We start from the raw sequence: 18,686 nt of genomic DNA on the forward strand, positions 1-18,686 counted from the left end.
CTGATTCTTATTCAGTGAGACTAACACATCTAAAAAATTGATGTGCTCTCTGCTAAACGTGAGACTGAGGCGTATTGTGCCAGGAATTTAATTGAGGTAATTAATGAATTGTAATAATTTTTCTTCGCCCCCCTGCCATATTAGAAATAGGTCATCAATGTACCTTGCATAAAAAAGTGCACTCTTCCAATCAGAGCTGCCATACAGATATTTATGTTTATAGGCTGAAATGAATATGTTAGCATAGGAAGGGGCCATATTTGACCCCATCGCTATCCCTTGTTTTTGAAGATAGAATCCATTCTCAAATAAGAAATAATTCTTGTTGAGAATGATGTCAATAAGTAACAACAGATATTCTGCTGGTGGACCTTTATAAAACTCACTCTGACTGATACATTCCCTACAAGCTTGAATCCCCAAGTCATGAGGAATGTTAGTGTAGAGACTTGATACATCTAATGTGACCAATAGAGAGTGCTCATTAATCCCTGTTACCTTTTCCAATTTTTTAAGAAAATCTATAGTGTCAGATATAAAGCTGTCTATATTTTTCACCAGTGGTTGAAGGTGGAAATCCACTAATTGGGAAAGTGGCTGACATAACGAGCCTCTTGCCGAAATTATCGGTCGACCGGGGGGGTGTGTTAAGGATTTGTGCACCTTTGGAAGAGTGTATAGGATTGGTATCTTGGGGTGTTTCTGTCTCAGAAAATCTGCTGTTTCGATTCTAATGTACCGATTATTGACACTGAGGTTAATTACCTCATCAATTTCCTTCTTGTATCTCTATGTAGGAGCATAGTCAAGCCTATGATAACAGATGGTATCTGCCAGTTTGTTGTGGCTCTCTTGGGCATAATCATCATAATTCATCAGTACAATACTGGTGCCTTTGTCGGCTGCTCGTATCACAAGATTAGTATCTTCTTTCAATCTTTTAATCACCTTGCGTTCATCTAGGCTGATGTTATGATATGAGATCTTTTGTTTTTCTATATATGGTATTGTGTCTCTTTTCAATACCCTCATAAAGGTATGTATTGAGGGGTTCAGTGTGGGTGGATCAAATTTACTCACAGCTTTTCAGGATGTGTTAGCCCCTGAGGAAAACTGAAGTACAGTTGAAACTATCATTGGGCCACTGATAGCTATGTGGTATGTCTGTTTACATGCCTCGTGAATAAACCTGTGGATTCATCTAAACATGAGTGCTGGTTTTTTGTTTACTATGCAGGCGATTAGCTTGCTTAGTGACAGGGTGTTTATATTACAACTTGTTTTGGACCTAGCACCCCCCTGCCAAATAGTGTTTTTTGAGTGCCATCTCTCATGATATATATATATATATATATATATATCTATATATGTATGTGTGTATATATATATATATATATATATATATTACTATATATACACATTATACATATGTCTGTGGATTTAATTAGAATGGAGATTAAATAAATTTCTAATCCAATTACCACTATCACTAATGATGCAGGATTTCAGTCAGTGTGCAATACTTGTCTCTTGCTGACTGATAGTGCTGCTGCCTTAGAGGTGGGGAGTAGTCATTAGAGCAGACAGTGTTGCTGCTACTACAGCTTGCTGATTGGGCCTGTAGCCAGGTTGCGCTGCAAGCTTACTCCTGCCTCCTAGTCCTACTGCTCTTCGTAGGTGGCTCCTGTGGCTGCACCAAAAGGGACAAAGGGGGCAGCATGGGCACAGCATCAGGCACAATGAAGTGAAGCCACAGCAATCAATGATGCATGCATGCACCAGGTGACAGGGGAGGGGTCATGGGGAGTGGTCACTGGGGGTGGATGGCCGACTTCCCTGGCCGGCTTCATTCATCATTGTTGTTAATTTTATATTCTACCTAGAGATGTGCACTGACCCTTGTGTTTTGGTTTTGGTTTTGGATCTTCCCTGGTTTTGGATCTGGATTGGTTTTGCTTTTGTTTTTCGGTTTTGGTTTTGGATCTGGATTTTTTCTTAAAAAATTATAAAAACAGCTAAAATCACATAAAATGGGCCTCTTTTGTTCCTACAGTATTAATATCCTCAATAACATTTATTTCCACTCATTTCCAGTCAATTTTGACCACCTCACAGCTCATAATATTTTTTTTTTCATCTAGTTTAGGCCCAAAATTTGCACCAAGATAGCTGGCTGACTAAGCTAAACTGCAGCAGTGGGAGGCACAAACACATGGCAGTTCAACTTCAAACATGGCACATCAGGAAACATTTTTATTATTCAAGAGAGGCCTGAGGGACTTGGAGTATGTATGTAGTTGAAGGCAGGGCAGGGACAGGAAGGGTTGATTAGTAGTAAATTTTAATTCGTTTTATGATTCCGAAGAACATTTGTGAGGGAGAAGGGGAGGGGAGGAGCATTTACAAAAAAATCTGATATATTCACATCAGTCCTTGCCACAGAAGAATCCTTGAGCATGGCTGCTGCTGCTGGTAGTTGATTTTCTCATCCCAGAAGGGGACCAGGAAGAGTGCTTTCCAAAAAAAATAAACAATTGACTTAAATAATCCTTTGCAAACCTTCTATAAAGGCATTTCCCAACCTATACAGGGACATAAAAAAACTATAGTTAGTGTCCTCAAAGTGACACTTAACCAGCACAGATATGTGGACAAGTGTAAGATCTATGATTTAAGGCTGGGGTAGCGAACCCTGGTCCTCGAGAGCTACCAACAGTACATGTTTTTGAGGTCTCCTCGCAGAATCACAACTATAATAATTAGCTCCACCTGTTTATCTTTCTAAATGTTTTGGTGAGTAATGAATACTCCTGTGCACCAGCTAGGTCATCTGCAAAACGTGAGCTCTCGAGGACCGAGGTTGGCTACCCCCTGATTTAAGGCCTTACGTTTTGTCTTTCTTGAGAATTCTGCAGCTGCTTCTGCCACTAGGAGTGGATTTTCATCCCAGAAGGGGACTATGAAGAGTGCTTCCAAAAACAATTGACTTAAATAATCTTTTGAAAACCTAGTGTAAAGGTATTTTCCAACCTGTACAGGGACATTAAAAAAAACAGATTTAGTTAGTGGCCTTCAAACTGCCGTTGTTCCCACTGTCCACTTAACCATATCAGATATGTGAACAAATGGAGCAGAGCATTAAATGCAACATTTCAGATATAAGGTTTACATTGTGTCTTTCTTGGGAATTCTTTCTTGATTATTATAAATAATTTTGAATACTATTAATACATGTGTGTGTATATATATATATATATATATATATATATATATATATATATATATATATATGCCTTTTATGTTGTAGGCTAAAGAACAGAAGTATGTAAAGTCACCTGATTAAATATATTCCCTTTATATCTGGTTATAAATTAGAGATATAAATATATACATGTTACTGAGATGAAATGCTATGTGAACAATCCCGGGAGTTGACACATAACATTGGCAACATTAGGTTAATAAAGTATCAGTGGCTCATTATTGTCAACATATGTTGCATAACTCAGATGTCAGGTCGGGCTGTTTATGTTAATCTGTTAATCTGACATATATGCTCTATATGAGAGTAGCGCTCATTGTAATAATTCTTTCTAATCTCATATATATGTCAGCTAATCAAGCCAAGAGATAGTACATTCACCGTGAGAAGAAGTGTGCACCTTAATATGTCTTATAAATCCTTTCTATATTTAGATGACCCAGGCACATAAATCCTCATGTGCAGTACAGACCTGTCTGTGTTTGTGTAACATGGACACACACACTCTCGTACGCGGTGTAGTTCGTATTGAGGATTATATATGTGAATAATACTACGGATACGTTGCTCTAAATAATATCATGCCCTACCATGAGCTGTGTATTCTCGTTCATGTGGTAATAATCATAGCATCATATTCTCTAGGCACCCGGCAAAGCTGAACACCCACATACTACACATATATATTGACCATAGGAATAAAACCTATTCCAGTTCTTTCTCTTTATTACGTGTATATGTAAGTTATTGTTGCCAAATGATTCTGTATACCAATAAAGGGAAATATACACCTTAATGTTTACATAGGAATCCTTCTAAATTTGTGCTAAATGCACACATATGGCCTCCATGCGGTGCAGCGTGGGCTGAGAGTTTGTTTCACAGCTGATCTATACACACACATAGCCCTATCTACATATGTAATAGCCGATCATAGGCGGTATAGCGTGCAGCGTGTGCTGAGAGTTTGTGTCACAGTTGATCCATACACAAACATGGCCCCATGGTCAGTGACCTATCTACATATATAATAGCCGATCATAGGTGGTATAGATACACTCTTGTATTATTATGACATTACATCATTTAAACAAAACACACAGCGGGACAAACGCCAACGCGCATTTAGCTGTGTTTGCTTTTTCAAGGCTAACCCGATTGCTTATGGTCAATATATACGTGTCATACTGTATGTGGGCATTCAGCTTTGCCCGATGCCTTGCGAATATGATGCTATGATTATTACCACATGAACGAGTATACACAGCTAATTGTAGGGCATAATATTATTTAGAGCAACGTATCCGTAGTATTATTCACATATATAATCCTCAATAAGAACTACACCGCGTACGAGGGTGTGTGTCCCCATGTTACACAAACACAGACAGGTCTGTACTATACATGAGGATGTATGTGCCTGGGTCATCTAAACATAGGATTTATAAGACATATTAATGTGCACACTTCTCACAGTGAACGTACTATCACTTGGCTTGATTAGCAGACATATATACGAGATAAGAAAGAATTATTACAACGAGCGCGATACTCTCATATAGAGCATATATGTCAGATTAATTGTATGCAGAGAGACACATAGACAGCCTGACCTGACATCTGAGATATGCAACAATAATGAGCCACTGATACTGTATTAACCTAATGTTGCCAATGTTATGTGTCAACTGCCGGGATTGTTCACATAGCATTTCATCTCAGTAACCTGCATATATTTATATCTCTAATTTATAACCAGATATAAAGGGATTATATTTAATCAGGTGACTTCACATACTTCTGCTCTTCAGCCTACAACATAAAGGCATTTATATATATATATATATATATATATATATATATACATTTATTAATAGTATTCAAAATTATTTATAACATTGGATATTCTTAAATATTTGTGCATCAAGTTGAAATTAATTTCACTTGGTACAATGATATATAATTTATAATTAACACACAGCGGGACACTAGCAATTTTTAAACACTTTATTTCATTCTATGTATTATGTCCGCACTATATATGTTTGTCTTTGTCTAGAGACTGTCTTTTAATATTAGGCTGGATTTACATACTGTAGTATTTCTGTTTTATTTTGTATAAGAATAAAAGTTATGTTTTAAAAGTAATACAGTGCGCCACCATCAAAGGACAACAACTTTTTGCTCTCTTGATTACTGAATATTGACAAGTTGTCAGTAGGCGGCACCCCCGAACCAAATACTGTATTGAATTAACTATATCAGCATATGGTATTTTCACACACTATACGGGGTACTTAGAAGTATTTTACTAAGTAACAGCAAACAGTTGCAGCATTCCAGCTTCCTTTTTTCCAAAAATAGATAAACAATTGCCTTAAGCAATCCTTTGCAAACCTTCTGTTCTGTAAAGGAATTTCCCAACCTGTACAGGGACATTAAAAAAAACAGAGATAGTTAGTGGCCTTCAAATTGCCGTTGTTCCGACTGTCCACTTCTTAGATTTGTGAACAAGTGGAACAGAGCATTAAATGCAACATTTCAGTTTAAGGTTTAAGTTTTACGTTGTGTCCAGAGATCATTTAGAAAGCAGAAAAAGAGCTCCACCACAAGTGGCAGATGACTAAACTCACACACAAAGGTTTAATAGAAATACATACAACACCAGATCAGATGTTTACCCTGGAGGATCTGTCTATTTCATCATGGTGCCCCCAAGACCAAGATTGTGCAAACTCTACCAAAAGAGAGACTGACACCATGGCTAAACATAAGAGTCACCTTCTGGATGTGAATTGTCTCATTTGCATGGGGAAAACCCAACCCTCAGATGAGATGGATCTCAGCCAGTGGACAACATTGAAATCATCATTAAAAAGTCACAATGAAAGGCTACAGTGTGGAGAATCTTTCTTCACAGTCAGGAGAGGCCTCAGAGAACATGAAAAAATATGCTGTAGGTGCTGAACTTCAAGGAATTTCTCCATCTTGTTCTGCAGTGTGGAAAGGTTTAATTCACATGTTTTCTATAAAGCAGTTCAAAGTTACAGCCTTCAAAGTGTCTGGCAATAACACCCACCTTTGCCAGGAATTACCAAAGATTATCACAAGCAAAAGATTCATCTGTCCGGAATCTGTCTGAGAATTCATGGATCATATCTGGCCTGAATGCACTAAGACATCCAGTGGTTCTGTGTTCTGTAGCCGACTTTATTCCTACCTGAATCGCAAACTGCAATATGGAATAGTGAGCACAGACAACATGGAGGCCTTTGTTATTCTGCTGCCTGCATGCCAACCAATACCTCCCAGACTACACCCACTGGGGGGACCAGGTCTTGATAATGACCATCCCCATCTGTTGCTAGGCCTTCTTCTTCCAAACCATCCATCCTGGACTTCCTGTCCAAAAAGGGTGAGCAGGGTACAGAAAGAGAAGCTAGATGTCCCCGATTACATTTTTTTTCACCTATAAAAGACAATGTGGAGAGAGAAGAGCTTCAGATGTTGGAACAGGGGCTCCCACCTATTTGACTTCCCTCCAGATAACAGAGCTCTTTTCCTCAGGAAGTGTCTATGCCTAAGCTGATAGGTAGGTAGTCTCTGTCTGTTGGTAAACACCCTTCAGGAGATGGAAACCCCAAATAACAACAACTATAATAATAATGTGTCCACTGATAACCAGCCTGATCCCTTAACAGCAACATACCCCATATGGACAACTCATAACATGACACCCAGTTTGCAGTCTCCTCTTTCTTATGACACTAAGCCAGTCCCCATGGTTGATCAATCAGCCATGTGTGGTCACCTATAACACACTAGACTTATAATCTTTGCTTTTGTTTACATTTTTGAATAGAACAGTTTTAGAATTTAGGATGTCCACTCTATATAGGTTTGTAAATAAATATAGGCTTTAGGGGTCTATTTACTAAGTAGTGCCAGCCAATCAGCTCCCAACTGTCATTTTTCAAACACAGCCTGTGAGATGACAGTTGGGAGCTGATTGGCTGGCACCTTATCACTTTCTTATTACTTTTCACTCTGTCTCCTAACACTGCTTAGTAAATAGACCCCTTAGTTTTTTAGAGCATAAAACTTTATAAGCTGTTAGGATAACATTTCTGCTATGTTTAAGATTAAAAAAACAACAACTTTTTGGAACCCAAAAGCTTAAAAAAAAAAGTTTTAATTGCAATATTCATGTAGCCCCTTTACAGACAGCAGCACAGCACCCCAGTGCAGCTACGCCAATGACAGGTGTGGCTAACATGCACACAAAACATTGTTTATTTTTTGGGCAGCAGCCCCTCAACAGACAGGAGCACAGCACCCCTGCACAGCTACACTGATGACAGTGACAGCCAGGTGTGGCTGACACGCACACAAAAAATATTGTTTATTTATTGGGCAGCAGCCCCTCGACAGACAGCAGCACAGCACAATGACAGTGACAGCCAGGTGTGCCTGACATGCACACAACATTTTTTTTGATTTATTATTTTGGGCAGCAGCCCCTCAACAGACAAGAGTACAGCACCCCTGCACAGCTATGCAGATGACAGTGACAGCCAGCAGCCCCTCAATAGACAGCAGCACCGCACCCCTGCGCACCTACACCGATGACAGGTATGGCTAACTCGCCACACAAAAAGAAAAAATATTTTTTTTAACACTGGGGTGAACTCCTGAAAAGAGGCAGCAGCCCCTTAACAGACAGCAGCACAGCACCCCTGCACTGATGACAAGTGTAGCTAACACAATATTTTTTTTTTCACACTGGAGGTGAGTGAAGAGCACCCCTGAAGGATAGACCACCCCCTGCACAACACAGCACTACAGCTAGCCAGCCCCTATGGACAGGACAAGTACAACAGCCAGCCCCTATAGACAGGACAATGACAGACAGCCAGCCCCTATGGACAGGACAACGACAGCCAACCAGCCCCTATGGACAGGACAACAACAGCCAGCCAGCCCCTATGGATGTGACAACAGCCAGCCAGCCCCTCCTATAGAAGACAACAGCCAGCCAGCCCTTATGGACAACAGTAACCAGTCCCTAACACAACACAACAGCACAGCTCCCTCCCTCTTCACTCTTCACAGCCGGAATGAAAAATGGCGGCGAATCGCGGGACCTTTATAGAATCCAAAACCTGCGAGAATCCAACAGCGGGATGATGATGTTTTGGCTCTTTTTCAGATCCGTGTCTGGCGGGAAAACCCGAGCCTACTCATATCTGCCTCGGATCCCCGTAATTCGGTTGGGTTCGGTTCTCAGGGAACCGAACCTGCTCATCTCTTATTCTACCTACAGTAGTTCAGCGCCGCTGGATGGACCATGCGGTCTCTACACAAATCAAATGTAACTACCCTTCTAAACGTTCGGGGCCCTTCTGAAACTCAGGGGCTGGGATGGGTTTCACCCCACTGTCGCCAGGCCTGTAAATGATGGACAGCGTCACTCACAATACTTTTATGAATATTACACTGCTGTATGAATGACCGACAGTGTCACAATACTTATATGAAAATTACAATGCGGTATTACTGACTTACAGTGTCACAATACTTTTATAAATATTACACCACGGTGACAGCACTGTCATTCTCTCCATCCTTATCGACTAAAATCAGCCCAGTGGCTGCTGACAGGGCAGAGAAGGCAGCACTGACAGCACTGTCCTCTCCCTCCAACTCCGGCTAGCAGCAGCTGCCGCCAGGCAGAGAAGGTAGCACTATCAGCGCTGTCCTTCCCTTACTCCACCTCCACTATCAGCAGCCTCTCCCCCATCTTTGAAAGCCCCACCCCCATGAATAAAGCAGAGCCCTGGCCATATATATATATATATGAACACAGCAGGCTTGGCACTCATACTTGAGTCCAGGAGTGCCATCTGCCTTTTTTGCATTGCATATATATATATATATATATATATATATAATTATATATATATATATATTCCAAGGTGTCCACACTCCAGTATAGCAAAAATACAGGCGGGGTGCTCAATTTAAAGGCAGCAGAACTGTCCATTTATATACAGAGAAAATAATCGTCACTCACCAGATATATGAAAAAAGACTTATTTATATATGCAAAAACAGGTTTTGAAATACCCATAGCAGCAAGATACAAGGGTTCAGTCCAGTCGACGTTTCGATCCCAATCCAGGATCTTTATCTTTATCTTGATAAAGATCCTGGATTGGGATCGAAATGTCGACTGGACTGAACCCTTGTATCTTGCTGCTATGGCTATTTCAAAACCTGTTTTTGCATATATAAATAAGTATTTTTTCATATATCTGGTGAGTGCCGATTATTTTCTCTGTGTGTATATATATATATATATATATATATATGCGCATATAGATGGCAGACCCCAACCGATGTTAAGGAAACATTGGCAGCTGTGGTCACAATCGATGTTTCTATCGATGGTCATCTCTACTTTATACAATAAAAATTGCCATTATGCTATACATTGTTTAAAAAAATAGTTTTTTTTTACAAAATTGTATTGGATAAGTTTTAAAAAGCTGTTCCTGACCTAATTCAATCATAAAAGAACCCAACAATTTCGGAGCAGTTTTTGGAAAAATAATTTGTCAGTTAAGTGGTTAATACAACCAACACTGGGCTCTGGAAACCAGCCCTGGTTCTGGACTTACAGGGAAAAAATTGCATAGGGTTCCACTGTAAGTTCAAGAACCAGCACCGGACCATTTCTAGTGGGGGGCTGATGCCACAGCCAGGGCAGCCCTATCACCCCCCAGCTGCAGTATCAGTCCTGACCACTAGTCAGCCCAGGCTAGGGATCCCTGGGGAGTTGGGGACCCCCCCAATAAAGGGGTCCCCCTCTCCGGGGCACCCCTAGCCTAGGCTGATAGTGGGTTGATTGTGTAATTGTAGTGTAAAAATAGAATATGTAAAACATTGTCTTTACAGTAGAAATGCACATCCCAGCAAGCCTCCCCTGCATGCTGGTACTTGGAGAAACACAAGTACCAGCATGTGGGGCATTAAGGGCCCACTGGTACCTGTAGTTCACCTGTAATGAAATGTTGAAATAAACACACACACACACACACAAACACACCGTACACAGTATAATTTTAATAAACCTACATGCACTCATACATGTACACATACTCACCTATGTGTTCCTGTAACATTGGTCCCCTTCTCCAGTAGAAATTCCATAGGGTACCTGTGGAAAAAAAACATACTCACCGTCTCCTATGCGTGGTTCGGTCCTCTTCGGTCCAAAGTAGGCATCCATGGGTCTTCTTAAAATAACAAAATGAACAACACGAACCACGCACTAAGTAATAACCATCCTTAACCAGGATGGTTATTACTTCCCGACTGAAGTGCTCAGATGCGGCTTCCTCCTTTGAAGGCCCGTGTCTGAGCATTCATTGGCTGAGAGATATCAGCCCCCGCCTCTCTTAGCCAATGAATGACTCCCTCCATTGAACTCAATGGCGAGCCGCAGGTTAACTAAAGTTTATACTGCAGTTCCCATCATTGAATTTAATGGAGAGAACCATTCATTGGATGAGAGGTGGGGGCTGACCTCTCTCAGCATGAGGGGGAGGCTTGCTGGGACCTGCATTTCTACTGTAAAGACAAAGGGCCTGATTCAGAGCTGGACGCTCTGACCAGAGCGCTCACTCTGAATCAGGGCCCTCCTACCTGTTTTAGGAGCGTCCTCATGGACGCTCGCATAGCTGTGGGTTACCACCGACAGCTTATGCGAGCGTCCATGATGATGGTCTTGATGGTCAAGACCATCGCGACCATCGGCCTTGCGACGGAGACCCTGCGGTAGGGTCTCGCTGCCGCAAGCCCTGGAGTGATTTTGGCTCTCTAATGATGTCAGTGGGGCCGGCTTCAGACAGTAGGCGTTCCCATGGGAACACCTCCATCTGGCAGCCACGCCCCTGGCACGCCCACCAAAGGGGGCATGCTGTCAATCAACATCGACAGCACACCCCCTTTGGTGCGAGACCCGGAGCGATGGAGAGCCCGTCGCTCTCCGGGTCTCGCGCATGCAGTGGGGCAACATCCACCTGTTTGCTCGCGTCCTTTGCTCGCGAATGGGTCTGAATGACCCCCAATGTTTTACATATTCTATTTTTACACTACATTTACACAATCAACCTGCCACCCACCACCCAGAGGTGGCAGGGATAGCCCTGGGCTAGCAGCATAGGCTATGGGTGCCCTGGAGAGGGGGACCCCTTTATTGGGGAGTCCCCATCTCCCCAAGGATCCCTAGCCTGGGCTGACTAGTGGTCAGGACTGATGCTGTGGCTGGGGGCCTGGTGATAGGGCTCCCTTGGCTTTGGCATCAGCCCCCCGCTAGAAAGGGTCCGGTGCTGGTTCTGGAACTTACAGTGGAACCCTACATGACTTTTTTCCCTGTGTCCAGAACCAGGGCTAGTTCCCAGGACTGGCTTTAAAAAGTCCGGGGCTGGTTGTGTTTTGGGGGGGACCTCATGTAATTTTTTTTTAGATTTAACTATTTGTTTACTTTTTACAGTCAGATACATGCAGGCATCTCACTGATGTCTGCATGTATCTGTGTTAATTTAACCTGCTCATGCTCAAAAGCATGAAGCAGGTCTATTCATTTGGGGATTTGAATGTCGATTTGAAGGTCGATTTGGTGTGCGAATTGAAATCGAATAATAGTAAATATGTTTGCCCTGTGTTGTTCAATGAAAAAGTACCAATGTTTTGCCGATGTTGGATATAGAGTCAGTTTGTTGAGAAATTCGGTTTAGTGTTCGAATTACCATTTGAATTAGCCTTTAGTGAATACTCAAAAGCAAATTTGCATGCAAATCGCATACCAAATTACTCAAAATGCCAAATCGACCTTTGTAAATTTCCCCGTTAATGTTATATATGGTGAGTGCAGAGTTTCCATGTTTGTAATGTATCATAGATATCGTGGTGCACTTCACTTATTAGTGAGTATATAAAATATAAAAACAGTTCTTATATTGTGTTGATATTTTTATGAAATATAACTCTTTACTGTCAGTTTCAGTTAGAAGTTGATTGGTTAGATCAGTGTTTATCAACCTTTTCAACTCGAGGCACACTACACAAGATTTTAAAATTGCAAAGGCACACTGGGCCTGATTCAGACCCGCTTGCGAGCGCTTAGCGCTTGCAAGCGGTTCAATGGTGGGGTACTGCGCCGCGCGCATGCACAAGCCCTGGAGCGAGAGAGAATTTTCTCTCGCTCTGGGGCTCACTACAAAAGGGGCGGCTGTCGATGTTGATCGACAGCTCGCCCCGTTTTGTAGGAGGGGAGGGGGGGTGGCTACACAAGCGGAGGCATTCCCGAAGAAATGCCTGCCGTTTGTGGGAGGCACCACTGACATCACCAGTGATGTCAGTGGAGAGCTTCATGCTCTGTTAGAGCAGGAAGCTCTCTGAGACTTGCGATGGATGAGACCCTACCACAAGGGTCTCGTCGCAAGCCCCAATGGTCGCAATGGCCGCGACCATCACCTGGCCACTCGCAAAAGCTGTGGGTGGTCACTCACAGCTTAGTGAAAGGCCAGGAGGCCGCAACCCCCCCCCCCCAAAAAAAAACACCCTGATTCAGAGCGAGCGCTCTTCAAGAGCGTCTGGCTCTGAATTAGGCCCTCTATCCGGCTATACGGTGTGCGTGACCAATGAAAGAATATAAACATTGGCTCCCACATAAAAAAATACACACACATTGGCCTCCACAGGAATAAAACTCACTACTGTACAAGTGCTCTGAGCTAACCACCGCAGCACACTTGACAACCACTCACGGCACACCAGTGTGCCATGGCACAGTGGTTGAAAAATGCTGGGTTAGATCATAGGCAAATCTAGGCCAGGCATTTACCACCCATTAGCCGCCCCATCATACAGTACATCTCCCCCTATATCTCTCCAAGGTTTGATTAATCTCGAGAAAATGTGTAATGAAGAAGTAACAATGGGGGCTATCTCATGGTACTATTAAAAAAAAAAATTAAATATCACTAAGAGAATGAAATACTTTATATATTGGACTCACTTATACATACAGCTGCATCAGAAATATAAAAGAACTGCGTACTTGTTGCCAGGGCATCCACTGATGAATTCCTGCACGATGAAACACATTAGATGGTGTCAGCTCATTGTAGCCTACTGCTACATTTTCCACATTCTTATCAGAAAGGGATCAGACAGATTATGGCTGTGCATGTGCGGTGACTCTGCCGGGTCTGAACCCAGAGGTAAGGTGATCTCCTGTCAGAGTCCCTGCAAGAAAATATTGATAAATTGCCCTGATATATAATGTGATCTTGCAGCGATATCTGCTGAAAAGTAGTTATAAATATATGGGCAAATATTCTGTAGTTGATAATAAATAGGCCCCATGGAGATCTAATATATATATAATTTGCTTAGCCAATTTGTCCAGAACCTCTTTGAATTTGAATATCTCAAAGACTACTTAAGATATTCATATGATTCTCTGGTGAGGGATGTCAATCAGCAATAAATGACAGAATTTGGAATTAAACTGTATAAAATTTGATTAAAAAAAAATAGCCAGAAACCATAGTAAATGCTTTGGTATAGCTAACCTCAAAATGTGAAGAAAAGTATCAGAACACAGAGCCAGCACAGTGACCTGGGGGAAGCGGGATAGGAGTGACCGCCGCTGGCTGCTGTTCTCACGCGCTACTGGATGTCGGTGCTCTCATATGGACCCGGTGCCCTAGCCATGTGCAGACACTGTTTATGTTATGCCTAGTTCGGCTCCTGATTGGCCATCTGGCTGCATGATGTAGCTATTACATACTGAAGGAGGGCATGCGGGTGGCACAACACGTGAGGCTGCTGCTGTAGGGGGCACTCTTACTTGACCTACTTTCTCCAACACGTGGATTCCAGGCTCGCAACTCCCAGACAATCAGCATCGGGTTGGCGCCTCAAAAGCAATGCCTCTTTTCTCTGCTTTCCATGAGAGCTGCCGCCAGCCGCTGATTGGCGGAAGGCTGGGAGACAGTTAGGCGGAGTGTGTTGTGTACTGTGCGCACACGTGTTACACAGCATTGTACCTGGTGGGGGTGCCACTGAGCTGACTGATGTCATGTGACACATTGCTCACCTCAATGCCACCCAGCCTTATTATTACTGTTGGGAGTAGTTGTGTAAGAAACTGTCACGGTAGGGGGCGCTCTTCCCTGACCTACTTTCTCCAACATGTGGTTTCCAGGCTCACAGCTCCCAGCCAATCACCGGCCTCAAAAGCAATGCCTCTTTTCTCTGCTTTCCAAGAGACCTGCTGGCAGCCACTGATTGGCCGGAGGCTGGTACACGTTGAGGCATAGTAACAGTGAATTATCATAGGGGCTCAGCTTGCAATACCCGCTGGAGAAGGTTTGCTTCAGAATCCATGGCCAAATATATCATTGCACTTTCAAATTGGCAAAATGTTCGCCACGGGCATACTAGTATGACAAATAGTAATATAATGTATATTTACGTAACACATTGATTTTCCCTTTTTCTTTGTACAGGTTAAAGCAACCCTCTCATTGAACATCATAAGTATAATATTCAGCCTTGCTGCCTTCATCGTAAACAGCATTGATCTAGCAACAATTCACTGTAATTATTTCTACAACTACAATTATTATTATCATTATTATGACAATTATTATAACAGTGCTGACTTCTACAGAAATTGCCCACAACATCTTGTAAGTTGAAATGTTTATTCAACACAATCTAAGGATAGAATTAACAATGTGCTATTTAATTACATACAATATCCTTGCAAAATGTTCTAATAATAGATTATATGACAGTGTGTAGAATGTATATTTATGTTTAAACTAACCCCTTAATATCTGAAGGGTGTTTGCTCCTTAGTGACCAGACAAGTTTTATATTATTGATATAGAAAAACAAAAATTGGGTATTGGTGCAACTTACTAGGACCAATATACAATCCCAAAATTATGCACAGTCATACACTAAGATATCAAAGTCTTAATCGAAGAATTATAAGGGTACTTCTCTTTATCTAACTTTATTCCAAACAATAGTTCCTTCAACTTGTGCCTGTAAGTATTCCACTTTCAACTGCCACTTTTCTTTTATCTCCCAATGGATATTCTCCTCATGCAATACATACAAGGGAGAGAAAATAATTGAAAGATAGTGTAATACCATTTTATTAATGAAGTTGACAAACACACAGCTAGATGCCAGACAAATCCACCACCAATATTACAGAGCAACATACCGGATAGGGCGGTGTATATTGCACACCAAGTCAAGTTTGACCAAAACCCTCCAAGCTTCTCCCGGGAATAGGGACCTGGAAACAATGCTCCTGATATACAGTCATACACCCAATAGAAAGTTCACCGGTTGTAATTCTTCTCCACCAACATGTTTCAACTCCTCCAGAGTCTTTTTCAAGGTGTATCCTGATGGTGGTGAGGTGTCCTTTTATCTCCCCTTCCTCAATCCCATTGGTAAACACAGGGAGAGAGTCAACATCTCCTCATTTGAATTAAAAAACATGTGCAATATCCATTTTCAGCACATTCAATACATTTGAACTTGTTCCTATTACACCATACTTTATATGTAGAAAAGGGACCTTTTATTATAAATAGCCTAGGTATAAATATTGTACTAATAAAATAATTGCGTTCCAAGCATGAAATGCTCACTTCCATGTCACAGCCGCCAACTTCTTGTTGACTATTACCAGAAAACGTGCCCACGAACTTCCAGTTTTGCGTTCCAACTAAGGAACCTATTAGATGCTCATAGGGGAATGTTATACCTTCTAGTTTCGTCCGGAGGTTACTCCACCCCCTCTATTAAAATAACCCTGATGTTGTCTACCTTCAACTGGAAGTCGCGTCTGCGCACTTCCTGTTAAGTCTTAGAGCTGTGGAATGCACATGCAAATCTTATATCTTCCAGTTCCAGCCTTATTCAAAACCGGGAGCTTTATTAAACTGTGCAATTATTCACATTTAGTTAATCTTTCCAATAAATACATAAAGTGCAGTGCATTCCATTACATCAACATAGTCATTTAAAATTAGATCATAGTTTTAAATTATGATGGTCAGAGTAAGTAGGGGAGACCGCTTCAGAAAAATGGGTGTCTTGGATAACTATAACTTCCATTTTGTGGGTTTAGAAATAATGCAGGGCAACTGTTCGTTTCTGAAGAGCATTTAGACCTTTAGCATTGATAGACATTAAGTTCACCATCTAAACAAATCTGGAAAGATGCAGAGGACAGGCAAAGGCAACCTTTTTGTACTGGGTCGCTCAACACTAACATTGATATATGCAGAAAAATTAAGCATAATGGGGGGAGTGGAGGGTCTTAGGGAGGGACATAAGGGAAAAATAAAAACATAGACATAGATAACTCCACATCAATAGTCAGGGGTGCCACGGAATAGAGTGGCAAAAATTGTAGAACAGTGGGGGTAGTGACGAAGTATAACACTAAACAGAAATAACACACCATAAAGAGCCTAAACATCATCCAAAACATAAGGATATTAAAATAGGGCTTTTACGGCAAATGACTTGTAAACATAAAAATCACATAACCGAAGTAACATAAATAGTTAGCATAGGAAAATAGCAATACAAATTATTATTATTATTATTTTTATTATTATTATTATTATTATTGTTTATTTATATGGCACCACAAGTGTTCCGCAGCGCCTTACAAGGTACATAACCAATAAGTGACTTCAGTAAAATACAATACAATGAAGGACAAGGACATGGATAATATTCATTGATACATAGGTGGCCATAACACCCAATTAAAAAACAAAGAATAGGCACCAAGTGTTAGGTGTCCTAGTGGTGAGTAAGAAGTAGATGAACATAAAGTAAGGAGAAGCACAAGAGGTTAGAGGGCCCTGCTTGCAAGACCTTACATTCTCAAGGGGAGGGACAGACAGATGGTCATGATACAGATGGGGAAGACAGGGAGGAGGGAGCATGTAATAGCAAGTTAGGATGAGAGCTGGAAAGCATTGATGAAGTAGTGGGTCTTGAGAGCCCATTTGAGGATTGTAGAGAGGTGGAGAGTCTGATGGGGAGAGGGAGAGTTCCAGAGGTGGGGAGCAGCACGGGCAAAGTCTTGGAGGCGGGAGTGGGAGGAAGTAATCAGTTAACATGAGAGGCAGTGTGCATTTGTTGAATGAAGAGGGCAGACAGGAGAGTGAAGGGAGATGAGGTCAGAGATGTAAATGGGAGAGGAGTGTGTGAGGGCTTTGTAAGCGAGTGTGAGAACCTTGAATTGGGTTCTGAAGGGGAAGGGGATCCGGTGGAGGGCTTGTAGGAGAGGGGAGGCAGATGTAGAGCATTTGGAGAGGAAGATAAGCCATGCAGCAGCATTAAGGGTAGACCGGAGAGGAGAGAGATGGGATTTGGGGAGGCCAGATAGGAGGAGGTTACAGTAATCCAATCTTGAGATGATCAGTGAGTGTATTAAGGTCTTAGTAGCATCCTGGGTAAGAAAGGGTATGATCCTAGAAATATTTTTAAGATGGAAATGACAGGACTGTTTGAGGTTCTGGATATGTGGTTTAAAGGAGAGGGAGGAGTCCAGGATAACTCCAAGACAGCGGACTTTGGGGTTAGAGGAGATAGTTGTGCCATCAATGGATAAAGAAATAGTGAGAGGTGAGGTTATGTGGGAGGGTGGGAAGATTATCATCTCAGTCTTAGACATATTAAGTTAAAGAAATCGCTGGGACATCCAGGAAGATATAGCAGAAAGACAGTTGGAGATATGAGTGAGGAGAGAGGGAGAGATGTCAGGGGAGGAAAGGTAGAACTGAGTGTCATCAGCATAGAGATGATAATGGAGGTCAAAAGAGCTGATGAGTTCACCTAGAGAGGATGTGTAGAGGGAGAAAAGGAGTGGTCCAAGAACAGAACCTTGGAGAACACCTACTATGAGAGGATGTGGGGGGGAAGATAAGCCATGAGAGGAGACAGAGAAGGATCGATCAGAGAGGTAGGAGGATAGCCAGGAGAGGGCAGTGTCATGTAGACCAAGGGAGTGAAGGATTTGCAGCAGGAGAGGGTGGTCCACAGTGTCAAAAGCAGCAGAAAGGTCAAGGAGAATGAGTAGAGAGTAGTGGCCTTTGGATTTGGTAGCAAGGAAGTCGTTGCTGACTTTAGTGAGGGCAGTTTCTGTGGAGTGGAGAGAACAGAAGCCAGACTGGAAAGGGTCAAGGAGGGAGTGGGAGGAGAGAAAGCTGGTAAGGCAGTTGTAAACGATACGCTCAAGGAGTTTGGATGCAAAAAGGAGGAGAGAGATGGGTCGGTAGTTGGCGAGAGTGTTAGGATCAAG

At 42.0% G+C, this 18,686-nt stretch overlaps 1 protein-coding gene across 1 annotated transcript in view; it reads left to right on the plus strand.

The window, feature by feature from the left end:
* Positions 1-18,686, plus strand: part of LOC148522936 (membrane-spanning 4-domains subfamily A member 4A-like) — a 151,213-nt gene that overhangs the window by 108,577 nt on the left and 23,950 nt on the right. The window contains exon 5 of the mRNA XM_088473572.1: positions 14,845-15,027. Within this exon, the coding sequence (XP_088329698.1) occupies positions 14,845-15,027 (183 nt within the window). The remainder of the gene's footprint in view (positions 1-14,844; positions 15,028-18,686) is intronic.

This window comes from Taudactylus pleione, unplaced genomic scaffold (genome assembly GCF_031769625.1).
Source record: "Taudactylus pleione unplaced genomic scaffold, aTauple2 ptg000136l, whole genome shotgun sequence".
Taxonomy (NCBI): Eukaryota; Metazoa; Chordata; class Amphibia; order Anura; family Myobatrachidae; genus Taudactylus; species Taudactylus pleione.